The sequence below is a fragment of the Solanum lycopersicum genome, chromosome 8 (assembly GCF_036512215.1).
Source record: "Solanum lycopersicum chromosome 8, SLM_r2.1".
Lineage (NCBI taxonomy): Eukaryota > Viridiplantae > Streptophyta > Magnoliopsida > Solanales > Solanaceae > Solanum > Solanum lycopersicum.
This window is the reverse complement of record NC_090807.1, coordinates 3618673-3636830: the sequence shown is the minus strand read 5'-3', so window position 1 is coordinate 3636830 and position 18158 is coordinate 3618673. Positions and strand designations below refer to the sequence as shown.

At 33.4% G+C, this 18158-nt stretch overlaps 3 protein-coding genes and 1 pseudogene across 4 annotated transcripts; all 4 read left to right on the top strand.

Moving 5' to 3' along the window:
• The first annotated feature begins 325 nt into the window (after positions 1 to 325).
• Positions 326 to 2785, top strand: Klc-I2I (kinesin light chain I2I isoform). Its single transcript, NM_001279278.1, has 3 exons — positions 326 to 993; positions 1315 to 2223; positions 2545 to 2785. Exons 1-3 carry the CDS (start codon positions 326 to 328, stop codon positions 2783 to 2785), a joined length of 1818 nt encoding a protein of 605 aa, NP_001266207.1.
• A 3940-nt stretch (positions 2786 to 6725) lies between these two features.
• LOC101264038 (protein KINESIN LIGHT CHAIN-RELATED 1-like) lies at positions 6726 to 10629 on the top strand. Its single transcript, XM_019215351.2, has 3 exons — positions 6726 to 8627; positions 8973 to 9881; positions 10205 to 10629. Exons 1-3 carry the CDS (start codon positions 7960 to 7962, stop codon positions 10443 to 10445), a joined length of 1818 nt encoding a protein of 605 aa, XP_019070896.2. The 5' UTR covers positions 6726 to 7959; the 3' UTR covers positions 10446 to 10629.
• Positions 10630 to 11766: 1137 nt separating this feature from the next.
• LOC101263735 (UDP-glycosyltransferase 86A2-like) lies at positions 11767 to 14617 on the top strand (annotated as a pseudogene).
• A 746-nt stretch (positions 14618 to 15363) lies between these two features.
• On the top strand, positions 15364 to 17589 carry LOC109118694 (NADPH-dependent aldehyde reductase-like protein, chloroplastic). 2 transcript variants are annotated; one of them, XM_069287725.1, is made up of 2 exons: positions 15364 to 16374; positions 17212 to 17589. In XM_069287725.1, exon 1 carries the CDS (start codon positions 15546 to 15548, stop codon positions 16353 to 16355), a length of 810 nt encoding a protein of 269 aa, XP_069143826.1. In that variant the 5' UTR covers positions 15364 to 15545; the 3' UTR covers positions 16356 to 16374; positions 17212 to 17589. The 2 variants fall into 2 exon arrangements, with proteins under 2 accessions (XP_069143826.1, XP_019070984.1); XM_019215439.3 differs by having other exon boundaries at positions 17209 to 17589.
• Positions 17590 to 18158: the final 569 nt, after the last annotated feature.

The following is an 18158-nucleotide window of genomic DNA, read 5'->3' as shown; positions in this document are numbered from 1 at the left end:
GAAACTAAAATTAAAAAAAAAATAAAAAGAAATTTGTAATTCTTTTATAACACTTTTCACTGTTAATTTTTATTTTTAATAAAGTACAAAAATGTTAGAATAGATAAAATAATATATCTTTAAATAAATTATAATTTATATTATAAATAATTAATTTATATATAAAAATTTTAACACATAATTTATTCTTGACAAAAATTTGGGACGGCGAAATTTGAGGGCAAAGGCCTTTATTTTTTAACACATAGAGCCGTTCCTGAATTTATTAACCTCCTAAGTAAAGAGTGTGATTTTTTATTATTTTTTGCATTTTCGAGCTGTTGCAATGCCGGGATTAGTTTCAGTCAAAACTCCGCCGGAAACTCCGGCATTGAGAATATCAGTTTCCGATGAGAACCACGGCCGAAACGCGTCGGGTTCTAGTAGATCAGAACAAGTTAACCCGAAAACGAACTCACCTGCGCCACGACGACCTCCATCACCGTCAACTTCACGGGCGAAGCCATCTCCGGATCGGGGCTCCGGAAAGAAGAAATCTCCGCCGGAGAAGGTTGAAATCGACGAGTCATCTCTTGACAATCCGGATCTAGGGCCGTTCCTGTTAAAGCTAGCGCGTGACACCATTGCCTCCGGTGAAGGTCCGACTAAAGCACTAGACTATGCTTTACGAGCTGCGAAGTCGTTTGAGAGGTGCGCAGTTGTCGGTGAGCCGAGTTTGGATCTAGCTATGAGTCTGCACGTTGTGGCAGCTATATATTGTAGTTTGGGGAGGTTTGATGAAGCTATTCCAGTGCTAGAAACGGCGATTAAGGTGCCGGAAGTTTCAAGAGGCGCAGATCATGCTCTTGCGGCGTTCTCAGGGTATATGCAGCTTGGTGATACGTATTCTATGCTAGGACAATTGGATCGGTCAATTGAGTCTTACAAAGAAGGGTTGAAAACGCAGATGGAAGCTTTGGGAGACACAGATCCAAGAGTCGCAGAGACTTGTAGGTAATGTATCTTATCCCATTGCTCCTGTCATTTGAAGTCTTCGCAAATTTTGGATTTTTAGTTCTTTATGTTATATGTTTATCTGTAGAAGTGGTTTGGGATAAACCTATTGTTTGTTGTATATGTCCAAACATTGTCACTCGTATTTCTGAATAATCGAATTGGATTATGGACAAAAACATTTTACTGCAAAGCAGATGAATTCATTGTAAAACTTTAGATAACAGATGCGTGTGATTGAGGTCAATAAGCCTTTGGTGGTCATTCGATTTCAAGATGGCAATTGGACTTAATTATGACACGACTAAACTGGAATTGTAGGTACTTGGCTGAGGCTCATGTTCAGGCAATGCAGTTTGATGAGGCTGAGAGTTTGTGTAAGAAAACATTGGAAATCCATCGTGTGCACAGTCCTCCAGCTTCTCTTGAAGAGGCAGCTGATCGTCGTTTGATGGCTCTAATATGTGAAGCTAAATGTGATTATGAGTCAGCCCTTGAGCACCTTGTACTTGCCAATATGGCTATGATTGCCAATGGACAGGAAACTGAGGTCGCAGCTATTGATGTTGGAATAGGGAACATCTACTTGTCGTTGTCTCGTTTTGATGAGGCCGTCTTCTCCTATCAGAAGGCACTCACTGTTTTCAAATCATCTAAGGGCGACAACCATCCTTCAGTTGCATCTGTCTATGTAAGGCTGGCTGACCTATATTACAAGACAGGAAAAGTGAGGGAATCCAGATCCTATTGTGAGAATGCCCTCAGAATATACGCAAAACCTGTACCTGGAACAACCCCTGAAGATATTGCCAGTGGATTGATGGAAATTTCAGCAATATATGAGTTATTTAATGAACCCGAGGAGGCCCTGAAACTGCTGCTCAAGGCAATGAAACTATTAGAGGATAAACCGGGACAGCAAAGTACCATTGCTGGCATAGAGGCACGAATGGGTGTTATGTTTTATATGGTCGGGAGATATGAAGAGGCGCGGAATTCCTTTGAAAATGCAGTGATAAAACTTAGAGCCAGTGGTGAAAGGAAATCAGCTTTCTTCGGAGTTGTTTTAAATCAGATGGGATTGTCTTCTGTACAACTGTTTAAAATAGATGAGGCTGCGGAGTTATTCGAAGAAGCTAGAGAAATTCTGGAACAGGAGTGTGGCCATTGCCATCAAGATACCCTTGGTGTGTATAGCAATCTTGCCGCCACTTATGATGCTATAGGAAGGTAATATTAATATTTTACGCATTTTCTTTTACATCTCTTGATGAAACAAAGAACCCGTATAGGCAATGCCAACTTGTTAGACTTAAAGAATTAGTAGCAATATATTACAAGTACCCTACATTTACTTTGTGGTTTATTATACATTATGAACCAAATCCATATGCATCGAGTGCTTAGAGGTTACATTTGCGGTAGGATAGACCAATATGTTGCTGTACTTTGATTCGACTAATGAAAATGACCTCTCTATTACTGGTTTCTATACCTTTCAAAGCATATTTTTTATGTTAAGGTTGTTCTGACATTTTATGTAACATATAGAGTGGATGATGCTATTGAGATTCTGGAGTACGTTCTTAAACTGAGAGAAGAAAAACTCGGAACTGCAAATCCTGATTTCAACGATGAGAAAAAGAGGCTGGCTGAATTATTGAAAGAAGCAGGTAGATCTCGGAACAAAAACCCGAATTCCTTAGAAAATCTTATTGATCCAAACTCTAAAAGGACGACGAAGAAAGAGACTTCATCAAAGAAGTGGTCTGCATTTGGCTTCAGAAGTTGATTCTTTCTAGCAAGAAGTTTTTCTATAACATTGTAAAGGCACGAATGTGTGTTATGTTTTATGTCACTATAAACTGGTGAAGCTTATTGGTTGTTGTCCTTTTGAATTCATGTCATTTATCTTTTTTTTCATTCATTGCTTGATTGTTTATCAGTTTGTAATTTGATGATGTTTCTGTTTCAACAAAACCAATCAATGTTTATGGAAGTAATTACAAAGATCTGATGTTAGAGAAAAATGTCTTGTAGTATAGCTGATATGGGTGTTATGTCATTTGGTGACAACATTACTGCAAGGATTATCATCCAAATGATAAACAGAAGAAAAAAAAAGAAGGGAAATTTATAAATAAATTTAGGAGTAGCAGCAGAGACGCATAGCCTAAAAGATGGAAAGTATAATATCCTTCGTCGAAAATTTATATTGCGAATGCGTTATTGCTTCAATTGCTTTGTTATTATTATATTTTCTTGTTATTAAGGATATACAAAATTGAATCGAAAATCAACAAACTTTAAATGAGTCAAATTGAAAAAAAAAATATCCGACTATACTTTGGTTGGGTTGGGTTAGATTGGTCTTAACTAAAAAATCAATTCGAGACCCAACCAACTCGGCACTATGTACGTAATTTTAAAATTTGTTTATATTATATAAAAATATTTACTTTGATACATTTTCTAAATACAAACTTAGGATTTTAAATCGCCCAATAAAGATTAGGACATATATGTTAATAATTATAAAAAGTTCAAATAAAAATCAAATTCATACTAACGCTGACAAAAAAAATTAGTTCAACACTAAGAATGACAATAATAATGTTGAATATTTGTTCTTTAGTTTTACATTGGTTTACACAAATTAAAATACATAATCTAATTTTAATTTTTAGTCATGTAATTGATACTTATTAGACTTATTTTAGTATGATTTAATATTTTTAAATTATGATCATTTTCGTTATACCTTATTAATTTGTAATATTTCTTTTATGCATTTTCATTATTATTATTTGTTAGAAAAATATTTTTAGTGTCATCACTCATATCATATTTTGTGTTATTTTCTTAATAAACACCTTAGATAATTATATTTTGGCAGGACTAAAAAAATATTTGAAGCACAAGTTAATTATATGTTTGTATGAATACTTATAGAAAAAGTCTGAAGTTGGAAAATTCAAATTTTATTAATTTGATTTGGTTTATAGATTTAAAAATCTGATATAAATTATTTGGTTTGATATTGAAAAACCCAAATCAACCCGTCCATTACACCCTTACTTGCTACCATGCTTCGTCTTCTTTTCTTGCTCTCTACCCAGAAATATAGAGATAAAACTTGTGTATATCCTATTCTTCTTCGATTATACTTATGAAATTACACAACATATTATTATTATTTTAATGAAATTTCTAGCTACGCCAAATATATCATCATGATACTCTCCATACATTGACTTTGCACCGTTCCTTATATGGCTACATTCGCTGGTCACAAACTGTGACCCTAACCCAAAAGCTTCCCCCTCCATTAATACACCTTAAAATGATCTTTAAATGATTTCCTGCAACTCTCTACCTACAAATACTACCTATACCACTAATATTTATCAAGAAACAACAAACTCCTTCTTCAAAGAAAATAAAAAAAAAAAAGAAATAAAAATAGAATAGTTTGGTCATATTGCAAATTCAAATTTAATATATTGAGATAGGTAATTAATTATTAGGTGTATATTATAGATCTAACATTGAATTCTAGGGTATTTGGAGAGGTTAAGGTTAAATTATTGGCTTGAAATTTAACAAGTATGATAATTTGGCATACACATTATATCAAGATTTGAAGCTTGATTAGAAATATGAGTGAGTTTTAGGGTCTATGATAGACATACAATAATTTGAATATCTACAAACTTTCTTACTTACGAATATTGCATAATTGGTAGATCGTGAATGTTCTGAAGCCTTGCGGAAAGGAAAGGAAAAATCTTGAGGATTGTGACGCGTGTTCTACGTTCGAGGTATGTTAAGACTTTTAGACTTGTTGAAGGACGTTTTCCTAATTAAAGATTAAAAGATGAAAATAGACAAGGGGTAAGGAGAAAAGATGGTGGTCTCGTATCAATGGTGTGACAGGCATTGGTACGAGTACCGGTGTTATAAAAAGGAAAAGTACTATTATAGAATGTGGATTGAAATTTGAGAATGCCAAAGCATATGGGCATTAGCTGATATATTATTGACTTGAATTCCTTGTGTGATTGTGTTTTATTTTATTTCACCCGTATAGTTGAGATAATTGAGGTGGTTATGTATTATATTCATATTGATTGATTGAGATGCATCATCATTCCTTCTATTGAAACAATATTGTGCACATGCATAGAGATGAGACTGAGTATAAGTTGGGCACGTGGAGATCGTCCGTGCTGGGGATGGTGAGATGTTAAGATTGTAATTTGGGCACGTGGAGACCGTCCATGCGAAAATCGTTTGATATTATGATAGTGCGTTGAGATCGTCCGCACAGACAAGTGGAGATCGTCCGTGTCGGTATATGGACCTCGCGAGTCCCCCATGGGTCATGAACTCTCGATGTATTTCCGAGGAGTATCATGTATATACGGTTGAGTGAGTACTGGGTATTCTGAGACATATCATTACATGGCATCATATTGCATTGCATTTCATCCCATCATTCATTCTTGATGACTATATGTTTCTTTTGGTGTTTGGAAAATATTAAATGTTAATTTCCTTTATTGATGAAACTTAAATAGTAAGTGTAATATATATATATATATACACACACACACTTGTACAATCTAAGAATTTATTTTCTTATATAACCCCCGTCACTACTTCTTCGTTGTCGGTCAATGAGACATACTGGGTACACGTGGTTTCGTACTCATACTACGCTTGTTGCACTCTTTGTGGTGCAGATTCGATTCCGAGTAGAAGCACATCTCGTGGAGCAATTTGAGTCCGAGCTTGGAGTTGTGGTGAGCTGCTTGGCTGTTCCGTGGCCCACACCTCCCTCTATCTTTTATTTATTCTGTTATTAGTATTCAAACAGGATATCCCTTATGTTAGATTTGTCATTTAGTTTCAGACTTGCATCGAATTTTAGAAGCTCTTGTACTTAAGACACTAATTCTTGGGGTGATATATTTTATCTTCCGCATTTCGTACTTATAAGGAACTCAATGTTGGAGATTCTTGCTAAGCGTTGATTTTTTTACTCGTTTGTTGATTTAGTTGGGTTAGCTTACCTATTGGTTGGGAACATAGGTGCTATCACAACTTGAAAAAAATTGGGTCGTGACAATATAGTCCAACAAGTGGTGGGTTCAAGCCCAAAACTTCATGCAATAATTAGTATGTTATGCCTTGCAACAACCTATAATAATACTTTTACGAGAAAATACATCATTTTCCCATTTGACTAAACATTTTTTGCGAAAAGATGCTCAAACTTTACGTAGGTCTTAATTTTTTCTTAACTAATTTAAACATGGTAAAAATATCAATTTTTCGGTCAATCTCACCTCTAGAAAGAAAGTGCATACACACACCAACTATAACGGTCACGTTTCAGTTTTTTTTATTTAATTTTTTAAAATAAAAAATCATTTCTTCTTCATTGTTCAAGTATGTTGAACGACGGTAACTTTTTTCTCCTTTTTATTGCCGCCAACACCACTGCTACAACATCCATTTAATTTTCTATCCTCCAAATCAAAATTAAAAACTAAAATGGTAGAAGCAATTTTTTTCAACTTTCTCCATGATAAATCCTCTTTTACATACTTTTTCTTTTGATTTTTGCGCAAAATAAGAAAAACCAATGATTCTGCCTCCATTGTAGCCCGTATGTATTAGCTCAGATGGATAGGTTAGCCCATATTAACAACTCTATAAATTTTATTTCTTTTCATTTTTTCATTACATATAAAATTATATTTTATTCTAAATTTCTAATAAAATAAATTGCAATAAATATTATGTATAATACATACTGACAAACATTTCAAATAAAAGTGAAATCATTGATCAATACAATTACATAACAATTAATGCATATAAATACTTGACTTCCAAAACTATTAAGTTGCTCCCATGATGCTCTATTTAATGCATTACAGAGTTTAAAATAAGTAATTTTTTATTCATTTTTTTCTGTATAGCTAAAAATTGTTTAGATTAACAAATTTATCTTGTATCCAATTATTTTGCGTACTAATTTATTTTCTCTATTCCATTTTGAACTATTGCAAAACGTATTTTCATGCTCATTAAAAAGTGTAGTTTAATAATTTATCACTATAACATAAAAGTAGATTGTTTCATGCTCATTAAAAAGTGTAGTTTAATAATTTATCACTATAACATAAAAGTAGATTGTTTGAATTATCATGTTGATTTTGTGTCACAGTGAAAAATAATTATAATTTTAAATTAAGTATTTAAAGTGACATTTTTTAATTAAAAAAATTAGAATACTTTTAATTCGTAATAAAAATAATATACTTATCAATAATATGTTTTTTTAGATGTTATACTACTTAGATAATAATTCCACTATTAAAAGCTTAATTAATAGTCTCATATAATATAAATAATATTAAATAATTTAAAATTACATATTTGAAGTGACAATTTTTTAGAAAAAATAGAAAATTATTAATTTGGATAAAATAGTAACTAGTCAATAATATGTTTTTACATGTTATATTATATTAGACAATTAATTACAAATAATAAGATTTAATTAAAGATACAATAAAAATAATTTAAAATAATTAAAAAGTGAAATAAATAAAGTACAGAGAGCAATACAAAGAGGAGTTAGAAAGTCATTCTCCATTTTATAAATATAGAGAATAGAAAGTAAAATAAAGTCGTTGGGACGGCGTCAGCTCAAAGTCTCAACTGTTTCATTTTTCTTATTAACAGTTGGTTTACGTTAGCTAAATTTCATTTTCTCTCTACTTAATCTCATTTTTAACTTCTTAATTATCCCATTAATCACCTCTTCACTATTTACTAATCACAAAATCATTGCTTAATACAACAGATTATAGTCTGCCAAATTTAGATTAATTAACTTCTTAAGCAAAGAGTGCTTTTCTTTTTTTCTTTTTGCATTATCGAGCTGTTGCAATGCCGGGATTAGTTTCAGTCAAAACTCCGCCGGAAACTCCGGCATTAAGAATATCAATTTCCGATGAGAACCACGGCCGAAACGGGTCGGGCTCTAGTAGATCCGAACAATTTAATCCGAAAACGAACTCACCTGCGCCACGACGACCTCCATCACCGTCAACTTCACGGGCGAAGCCATCTCCGGATCGGGGCTCCGGAAAGAAGAAATCTCCGCCGGAGAAGGTTGAAATCGAGGAGTCATCTCTTGACAATCCGGATCTAGGGCCGTTCCTGTTAAAGCTAGCGCGTGACACCATTGCCTCCGGTGAAGGTCCGACTAAAGCACTAGACTATGCTTTACGAGCTGCGAAGTCGTTTGAGAGGTGCGCAGTTGACGGTGAGCCGAGTTTGGATCTAGCTATGAGTCTGCACGTTGTGGCAGCTATATATTGTAGTTTGGGGAGGTTTGATGAAGCTATTCCAGTGCTAGAAACGGCGATTAAGGTGCCGGAAGTTTCAAGAGGCGCAGATCATGCTCTTGCGGCGTTCTCAGGGTATATGCAGCTTGGTGATACGTATTCTATGCTAGGACAATTGGATCGGTCAATTGAGTCTTACAAAGAAGGATTGAAAACGCAGATGGAAGCTTTGGGAGACACAGATCCAAGAGTCGCAGAGACTTGTAGGTAATGTATCTTATCCCATTGCTCCTGGCATTTGAAGTCTTCGCAAATTTTGCATTTTTAGTTCTTTATGTTATATGTTTATCTGTAGATGTGGTTTGGGCATTTGAAGACGGGATAAACCTTTGTTACTTGTATATTTCCAAATATTGTCACTGGTATTTTTGAAAAATCGAATTGTATTATGGACAAAAACATTCTACTGCAGAGCAGATGAATTCATTGTAAAACTTAGTTAACAGATGCTTGTGATTGAGGTCAATAAGCCTTTGGTAATCATTCGATTCCAAGATGACGGTGTGTTTTCTTGGATTTAATTATTTTGATACGACTGAATTGGAATTGTAGGTACTTGGCTGAGGCTCATGTTCAGGCAATGCAGTTTGATGAGGCTGAGAATTTGTGTAAGAAAACATTGGAAATCCATCGTGCACACAGTCCTCCAGCTTCTCTTGAAGAGGCAGCTGATCGTCGTTTGATGGCTCTAATATGTGAGGCTAAATGTGATTATGAGTCAGCCCTTGAGCACCTTGTACTTGCCAACATGGCTATGATTGCCAATGGACAGGAAACTGAGGTTGCAGCTATTGATGTTGGAATAGGGAACATCTACTTGTCGTTGTCTCGTTTTGATGAGGCCGTCTTCTCCTATCAGAAGGCACTCACTGTTTTCAAATCATCTAAGGGTGACAACCATCCTTCAGTTGCATCTGTCTATGTAAGGCTGGCTGACCTATACTACAAGACAGGAAAACTGAGGGAATCCAGATCCTATTGTGAGAATGCCCTCAGAATATACGCAAAACCTGTACCTGGAACAACCCCTGAAGATATTGCCTGTGGATTGACGGAAATCTCAGCAGTATATGAGTTATTTAATGAACCCGAGGAGGCCCTGAAACTGCTGCTCAAGGCAATGAAACTATTAGAGGATAAACCAGGACAGCAAAGTACCATTGCTGGCATAGAGGCACGAATGGGTGTTATGTTTTATATGGTCGGGAGATATGAAGAGGCGCGCAGTTCCTTAGAAAATGCAGTGATAAAACTTAGAGCCAGTGGTGAGAGGAAATCAGCTTTCTTCGGAGTTGTTTTAAATCAGATGGGATTGTCTTCTGTACAACTGTTTAAAATAGATGAGGCTGCTGAGTTATTCGAAGAAGCTAAAGAAATTCTGGAACAGGAGTGTGGCCATTGCCATCAAGATACCCTTGGTGTGTATAGCAATCTTGCCGCCACTTATGATGCTATAGGAAGGTAATATTAACATTTGAGCATTTCCTTTTACATCTCTAGATGAAACGAAGAAGCAGTATAGGCAATGCCAGCTTGTTAGACTAAGGATTAGTAGCAATATATTACAAGTATCTTACATTTATTTTGTGGTTTATTATATACATTATGAACCAAATCCATATGCATCGAGTGCTTAGAGGTTAACCACATTTGTGGTAGGATAGACCAATATGTTGCTGTACTTCTATTCGACTAATGAAAATGACCTCTCTATCACTGGTTTCTATACCTTTCAAAGCATATTTTTATGTTAAGGTTGTTCTGACATTTTATGTAACATATAGAGTGGATGATGCTATTGAGATTCTGGAGTACGTTCTTAAACTAAGAGAAGAAAAACTCGGAACTGCGAATCCTGATTTCAACGATGAGAAAAAGAGGCTGGCTGAATTATTGAAAGAAGCAGGCAGATCTCGGAACAAAAACCCGAAATCCTTAGAGAATCTTATTGATCCAAACTCTAAAAGGACGACGAAGAAGGAGACTTCATCAAAGAAGTGGTCTGCATTTAGGTTTAGAAGTTGATTCTGCCGCAGCAAAAATATTTCTGTAAACATTGTAAAGGTATTGTATAGGAAGCTAAGCTAATATCATTATAATCTGGTAAAGGTGTTGTCCTTTTGAATTCATGTCATTTATCTTTGTTTTCATTCATTGCTTGATTGTTCATCAGTTCGTAATTTGATGTTATCAATTTTTTCCCTCTAAATTTTACTTTCAGTTTCAACAAAACCAATCAATGTTTATCTATGGAACTAAATTACAAAGATCTGACGTTAGAGAAAAATGTCTTATAGTATAATAGCTGATATGAGTGTTATGTCATTTGCTGACAACATTTCTGTTAGGATTATCATCCAAATGATAAAAAGAAAGAAAAAAAAAAGAAGGGAAAATTTTAATAAATTTAGGAATAGCAGCAGAGCCACATAGCCTAAAAGATGGGACGTTGAATATCATTCTTCGAAAAATTATATTTCGCAGAAAACTATATTGCGAATATATATTGCTTCAATTACTTTATATTTTGGTATTATATTTTTTTCTTGCTAAGGGTGTACAAAATTGAACAAAAAATCAACAAAAACTGCAAAAGAGTAAAAAAAAAATATCCGACTATACTTAGATTAAATTGGGTTGGTCTTAACTAAAAAATCAACCCTCAACCCGAAACCCGACCAACCGGACAATATGTACATAATTTAAATTTTTTATTTTATATTATATAAAAATATTTAGTTTGATATAATTTCTAAATACAAACTTAAAATCTTGAATCGTCCAATAAAGGTTATACATTTATGTTAATAATTTTTAAAAAGCTCAATCAAAATCAAACTCATACTAATGCTAACCAAAAAAATAGTTCAACACTAAGAATGACAATAATAATGTTGAATATTTGTTCTTTAGTTTTACATTGATTTAGACAATTAAAATACATAATCTAATTTTATTTTTTCTTTAATATTTGGTCGTGTTATTAATACTTATTAGACTTATTTTACCATGATTTAGTATTTTAAAATTATGGTCATTTTCATTATAACTTATTAATTTGCAATATTTTTTTTCATGCACTTCCATTATTTTCTTTTGTTGATCAATATTTTAGTGTCATCACTCATATCATATTTTGTGTTATTTTCTTAAGAAACACCTTAGATAGTTGTATTTTGGTAGAACTAAAGAATATTTGAATCACAAATTAATTATATGTTTATATAAACTATTTATCGGAAAAACAAGAAAAAACCCGAGATTGAAAAATTCAAATTTTATTAATTTGATTTGGTTTAAAGATTTAAATATCTAACATAAATTGTTTGGTTTTGATATTGAAAAACCCAAACCAACCCGTCCATTACACCCTTACTTGCTAGTTGCTACCATGCTTCAAATTCTTTTCTTGCTCTCTACCCCAAAAGATAGGGGTAAAACTTGCGTATATCTTATTTTTCTTCAATTCTACTTATGAAATTAGACAGAGTATATTATTATTTTGATGAAATTACTAGCTACGCCAAGCATATCATGATACCCTCCATACTCATGGCTACATATAGTAGTACCATTTCAAAAGTAAGGCTTATTCTTGCTTATGTTCATCCTCATCCATTACAAAACTTAGTTCCTCTCTCATTGCCTCTTCAAACTTTAATTAGCCAACTGCATATAGTCCAACAAATGGTGGGTTCAAGCCCAATACTTCATGCAATATCAGTATGTTATCCACTACAAGGCCATGTTGTTCCCACAATACAACTAGCAATCAAACTTGCACAAAAAGGCTTCACTATAACCTTCATCAATACCGAGTCCACACACTATCTAGGGGTGGGCATAAAAACCGGAAAACTGAAATACCGAATCGAACCGAAATTTTTTAGAATTTCGGTTTCGGTATTTCGGTTTTCGGTTTAATTTTTTGTATTTTCGGTATTTCGGTTCGGTTTTCGGTACATGTTACTTTGAAATTCGGTATTTCGGTTTAAACCGAAATATTATATTATAATTTATAAATTATATTATATTTAATAATTATTAATATTAAATAATCTTTTTTAAAAAAATAAGAAACCTTAAGTTGAAATATCAAAGCCCATTAAGTTGAAAAATCAAACAAAAAATTGAAAAAATTGTTAAGTTTAAAATTTTAAAAAGCCCACTAAACAGGCCCATTAAAAAATCGAAATAAAAAACCGAACCGAATTAATAAAAACCGAATCGAAATATTTCGATTCGGTATTCGGTACGCAATTTACAAAAACCGAAAAACAAAAAAACCGAAAAAAACCCCGAACCGAACCGAAATACCGAATGCCCACCCCTAAGTCACTGTCGGATCACTCAAAAGAATAGTAATATCGACATATTTTAAAGCGTTCAAGGTCAGCAAGACCTAGATATATGTTATATGACGGTGTCTGATGGGCTACCAGTAAATTTTGATAGGTCATTGAACCATGACCAATTCATGGCTTCTTTATTACATGTGTTCTCAGCTCATGTTGAAGAAGCTTTGGTGAAAATTATGGAGTCAAAATTAGATCCTCCAGTGACCTGTTTGATTGCTGATTCATTCTTTGTGTTTCCTGGAAAATTGGCTAAGAAATATGGACTTTTATACATCTCTTTTTGGACGGAACCAGCTTTGGTTTTTACCCTTTATTATCATCTTCATCTCATGAAGTTACATGGCCACTTTGGTTGTATTGGTAAGCCTTACTAAGTTCGTTTTAATCTCTTATTACAATTACAAGATCTTTCAAGGAAAAATGTTCAAAAATGCTCCTTAACTTTGCAATTTATCTTACCTTTATCCTTCATCTATCTTCCGGTCCATCAGAGGCAAAGTCAGGATTAAGAGTTTGGGGTTCTAAATTTCGTTAATAATTGTTAATCAATTTTGTTAGGGATTCACAAATCAATGTACATATATATATTTAATTAATTTTCTAGTACAAATATAGGATCTACGAAAAAGCTATTGAATTCGTTTAAACCCATGAACCCTCACCTAGCTCCGCCTCTGAATCCATGCACGCTCTCACCATTATCTTTAGTCTCAAATATGTCCCCCCTACTATTGGTTTTCCACATCAGAAAAGTTTGATTAGTTTTCTTCTTGATTCTAATTAGATGAGTGACCATCAAAGAAATCTACTCTTGTCTTCGACTTCTCTACCTACAAAATATATAAGAAACCTATCTTTTAGTGCTGATAATTTCATGACTACGATTTATTAATTTTGTACTATATGTTATAACTTTTTATTTTGATGTTTGTTGTTGATTTGAGGTCAGATATGCGTGAAGACCCTATTGACTACATACCAGGAGTCCAATCAATAAAGCCAAAAGGACCTAATGTCATATCTTCAAGAAACAGACACAACCTCAATGTGTCATTAAATTATTTTCAATGCATTTAATGATGTAAGAAATGCTGATTTCATAAAATCTTATGTAACACTATTTTAGAACTCGAACTCGAGACCATATTAACTCTATAAATTGAAAATCCATTCTACGCGATAGGACCTATCTTCCCACCCGAGTTCACCAAGAGAGGTGTGACTACTAGCATGTGGTTCGAGTCCGACTGCACCCACTGGCTCGACTTGCAACAACATGCAACTGTTTCATACGTGTCATTTGGTAGCTATGCCCATATTACCAAAAATGACCTTGTGGAAATAGCTTATGGTTTATCATTAAGTAAAGTTAGTTTTATTTGGGTGCTCCGACCCGACATTGTAAGTTCCGATGACCCGAAGCCGTTACCTAAAGATTTTGAAGGAGAAATTTGTGGCCGTGGTTTAGTCGTATCTTAGTGTTGTCAAAAAACAAGTGTTGACTCACCCAGCAATCGGAGGATTCTTGATTCATTGTGGCTAAACTCGATCCTGGAAGCCATTTGGTGTGAAGTTCCTTTGCTTTGTTTCCCTTTGCTCACTGATCAATTCACTAATCGAAAATTAGTAGTCGATGATTGGAAAATCAGACTTAATTTGTGCGATAAAAATCCAATTACTAAGGTTGAAATTTCGGAGAAAATATATAATTTTATGTATCGAAAATTGACTGATGAGTGTAGAAATGCAATTAAGGAAGTGAAGAAAACGTTAGAGAATGCGTTAAGAGCTGACGGATCGTCAGAGAAAAATTCAGATAATTTCATGGGAAGTGTGTAAATAAAATAAGTTTGAATTTACTGAAATTATTAGATGAATTATTGGTATTCATTCGAGTTTTCAAATATTATTAATCATTTGTGATTGTTGTTTTTTTGCACACTTATTTGAATGTCCATAATGTATTGTAATGTGAATTGTGGTGTATTGCAATGTATTGTTTTAATAAATATCCTGTTTAAATAGATTGTATCATTCTTCATTATTATGTAATGTCAGTCATTTTGAATGATTTTTTAGTCAAAAACATTTTAAAATTATTTCTAACTTAAATTGCATTCTCAAATTATTCTTCTTAACAAAACACATTATTCATGTATTTTAAACTTTAACAACTTTCATCCTTTAGTTAAAAATTGACAAAATTCCTACAAATATATGTGTAATTCATACTACTCTCGTCAAAACTCCCACTTAATTTTAAAAATACTATTCAAATTACACCTTTAAAATAATTATCGTATAAATAAATATGACATTCTTTTTGAAACTAATTTAAAAGAAAATGGTACCACGTAAAACAAAACGGATGGAGTACTCTTTTGGGTTAACTTTTTCCAACCAATAATGAAATTATGTGGGAGGTTAATTATTTGACAAAAATTTTAAGTTAAAGGGTATAAGATTGAGAGTGCTTTCGGCCAAAAACTATAAAAAAAATAGAGTAAGAGATAGAACAAATATAAAAATGTTGTATAAATACTTATGTGATTATTTAAAACAAGGTGTAAAGTACTGTTTGGGTATGATATTATTGTTAAACAAATCATCAGATTAGTATTTCATTAAATAATTGAATTGAAAAAGAATCAATTATCTTTCCAATGAACAAAGAATTTTTAATCATCAGTTTGATGGATTTTATATACCATCGAATTGGTTCATCTTCCCCTGTATTAGTAATTTTAAAGCTTTTATTTCTTCATTCATGGCGGAATCAAACGAAAACGTACCTGCTCAAAAATTGCCGCTCGAAAATCGGGTAGCTATCGTTACCGGATCTTCTCGAGGCATCGGAAAAGCAATTGCACTTCATTTAGCTTCTCTCGGTGCTAAGCTCATCATCAACTATTCCTCCTCAAACTCCACTTCTCTAGCCAACGACGTCGTTTCTCAAATCAATTCTAATAAATCCATGAATGATTCCATCGCTGTCGCCGTTAAAGCTGATATCTCAGATCCGGACGAGGTGAGATCCCTCTTTGACGCAGCTGAATCAGCTTTTCAATCTCCGGTCAACATCTTAGTGAACTCCGCCGCCGTGTGCGACGGAAAGCGTCCAACGATTATGAACACAGATCTCGAGGATTTCGATAGGACTTTTAGCGTGAATACTCGTGGATCCTTTTTATGCTGTAAGGAAGCTGCGAACAGAATGATAAATCGCGGAGGCGGAGGAAGGATTATATGTGTGACGTCATCTGCGACGGCGTCATTTCGGGCTGGGAACGGTGCGTACACGGCATCGAAGGCGGCGGTGGAAGCAATGGTGAAACTACTGGCGAAGGAACTAAAAGGAACAGGAATAACGGCGAATTGCGTGGCGCCGGGACCGATAGCGACGGATATGTTTTTCAATGCAGCAACAGAGGAGAAAGTGAAGAAGGTGATCGATGAATGTCCACACGGAAGACTCGGCCAGTCGGAGGATGTTGCTCCGGTCGTGGGATTTTTGGCCAGCGATGCTTCTGAATGGGTGAATGGACAAATTATTCGTGTCAATGGCGGTTACATCTGATCACTTAGTTGCATGTGAGGTTTGTTGAAAGTGTTCTTTATTTTTTGTAAAGAAGAAAATTTAAATTTTCAGTGCCAAATGACATTTGAACATTGGTTTGTAGTGTATTTTTACTCCTCCACATGTCTATCTATTGTGAAAATGGGTCAAAAAGTATTTATTTATCGTGATTTGAAATAGTTCCATCGGTTAATAAAATTGTTTGCAATTTTTTTTTTGAAAATTTAGAACAGTTTCACGTTATTGAAATTTTAGAAAAAACTTATTTATATCTTCAGTTTCATGTTATTAAAATTTTAGAAAAAATTTATTTATATAATCAGTTAAAAGTTTGGTTCATTTATGTCATTATCATTAAAAAAAAAATTTCATTCATGTTATTATATTTCAACGATGGTTTTGTAAAATCATTTTTGACATGTGGCCAATTATAATTCGACCACGTCATCATTTTTCTTTTTTTTTTTAATATAATTCTGAAAAAAATAATTTTTAATTTTTTTAATAAAATTTTTAAAAGATTAATACAATTTTTTTTAGAATTATATTTTTTTAAAAAAAAATTGATGACGTGGCCGAATATCAAAAATGTTTTTGCAAAACCACCATTAAAAAATAATGACATGAATGAGTCTTTCCTTAACTTTTAATTGACGGTATATTTGAGCATTTTCTGAAAGTTCAATGACATATTTGAGTCTTTTCCCCTCTTATTTTAATATATTTCAAAAATAATTTTTACTTTTCTTTGTTATTTTTAACATATAATAATATATATCTTGTTTTTATTTTACTTTTTACATCTCTAGATAATTTCTCATGATTTATAATTACATTTATTCACATATGGAAGAAGAAATCAGTGGAGAAATTCTCAGCATTTCCATACATTGTTGCATTCCTAAACTGTGGCCTTTGGCTTTTATATGGACTTCCATGGATTCAACAACAAAGAAGCCTTCTTATGATGACCATTAATGGAATTGCACTTGCCATTGAAATGGTGTACTTGATGCTATTTGTGTTGTACTCTAAAAAGGAAAAAAGGATGAAAATTCTCTTCATCATCTTAAGTGAAATTGTGTTCATTGTTTCACTTGCTATTCTTGTTGCAACTCTTGTCCATTGCCACAAAAAGAGATCCACAATTGTTGGTACTAGTTGCATTGTGGCAAATATTTTGATGTATGCTTCTCCTTTGACCATCATGTTAAATATATAATTTCTTTTTTTACGTACTTATGTTTTTTCTAGAATGTTCACTAAATAAAATCAACAAAAATAAACTGACTTTGTATATACTGTGTAATTTTTCAGCGAAGAGCCAGGTTTTCAAATTGGTTCCCTTTGCATCCCTCTTAGCTTCGGCCTTAGCATATGTGTGAAATCTATGTCTGCATCCCTCTTAGCTTCGGCCTTAGCATATGTGTGAAATCTATGTTTGTAGAATATATAGAGAACTTTTGATACTTTTTTCCTATCGTGGAAATTGATGATAAAAACCAAGAGTGTGAAGTCCATGCCCTTCTATTTTTCCTTTTTACGTAATGTTTTTTTCTAGAATGTTCACTAAATGAATTCAATAAAAATAAATTGACTTCGTATAGTGTAATTTTTCAGTGAAGGGTCAAGGTTTCAAATTGGTCCCTTTGCATCCCTATTAGCTCCGGCCTTAGCATATGTGTAAGATTTATATGTCAATAGAATATATAAAGAACTTCTAATACCTTTTACTATTGTCGAAATTGGTGATAAAAACCAAGAGTGTGGAGTACATGTCCTTCTAACTTTCCTTTTTTACAT

Coding starts and splice junctions, on each gene's coding strand:
- Klc-I2I (NM_001279278.1), top strand. CDS start 326: ATGCCGGGATTAGTTTCAGTCAAAACTCCGCCGGAAACTCCGGCATTG. Junction 994..1,314: donor AGAGTCGCAGAGACTTGTAG/GTAATGTATCTT, acceptor CTGGAATTGTAG/GTACTTGGCTGAGGCTCATG. Junction 2,224..2,544: donor ACTTATGATGCTATAGGAAG/GTAATATTAATA, acceptor TGTAACATATAG/AGTGGATGATGCTATTGAGA.
- LOC101264038 (XM_019215351.2), top strand. CDS start 7,960: ATGCCGGGATTAGTTTCAGTCAAAACTCCGCCGGAAACTCCGGCATTA. Junction 8,628..8,972: donor AGAGTCGCAGAGACTTGTAG/GTAATGTATCTT, acceptor TTGGAATTGTAG/GTACTTGGCTGAGGCTCATG. Junction 9,882..10,204: donor ACTTATGATGCTATAGGAAG/GTAATATTAACA, acceptor TGTAACATATAG/AGTGGATGATGCTATTGAGA.
- LOC109118694 (XM_069287725.1), top strand. CDS start 15,546: ATGGCGGAATCAAACGAAAACGTACCTGCTCAAAAATTGCCGCTCGAA.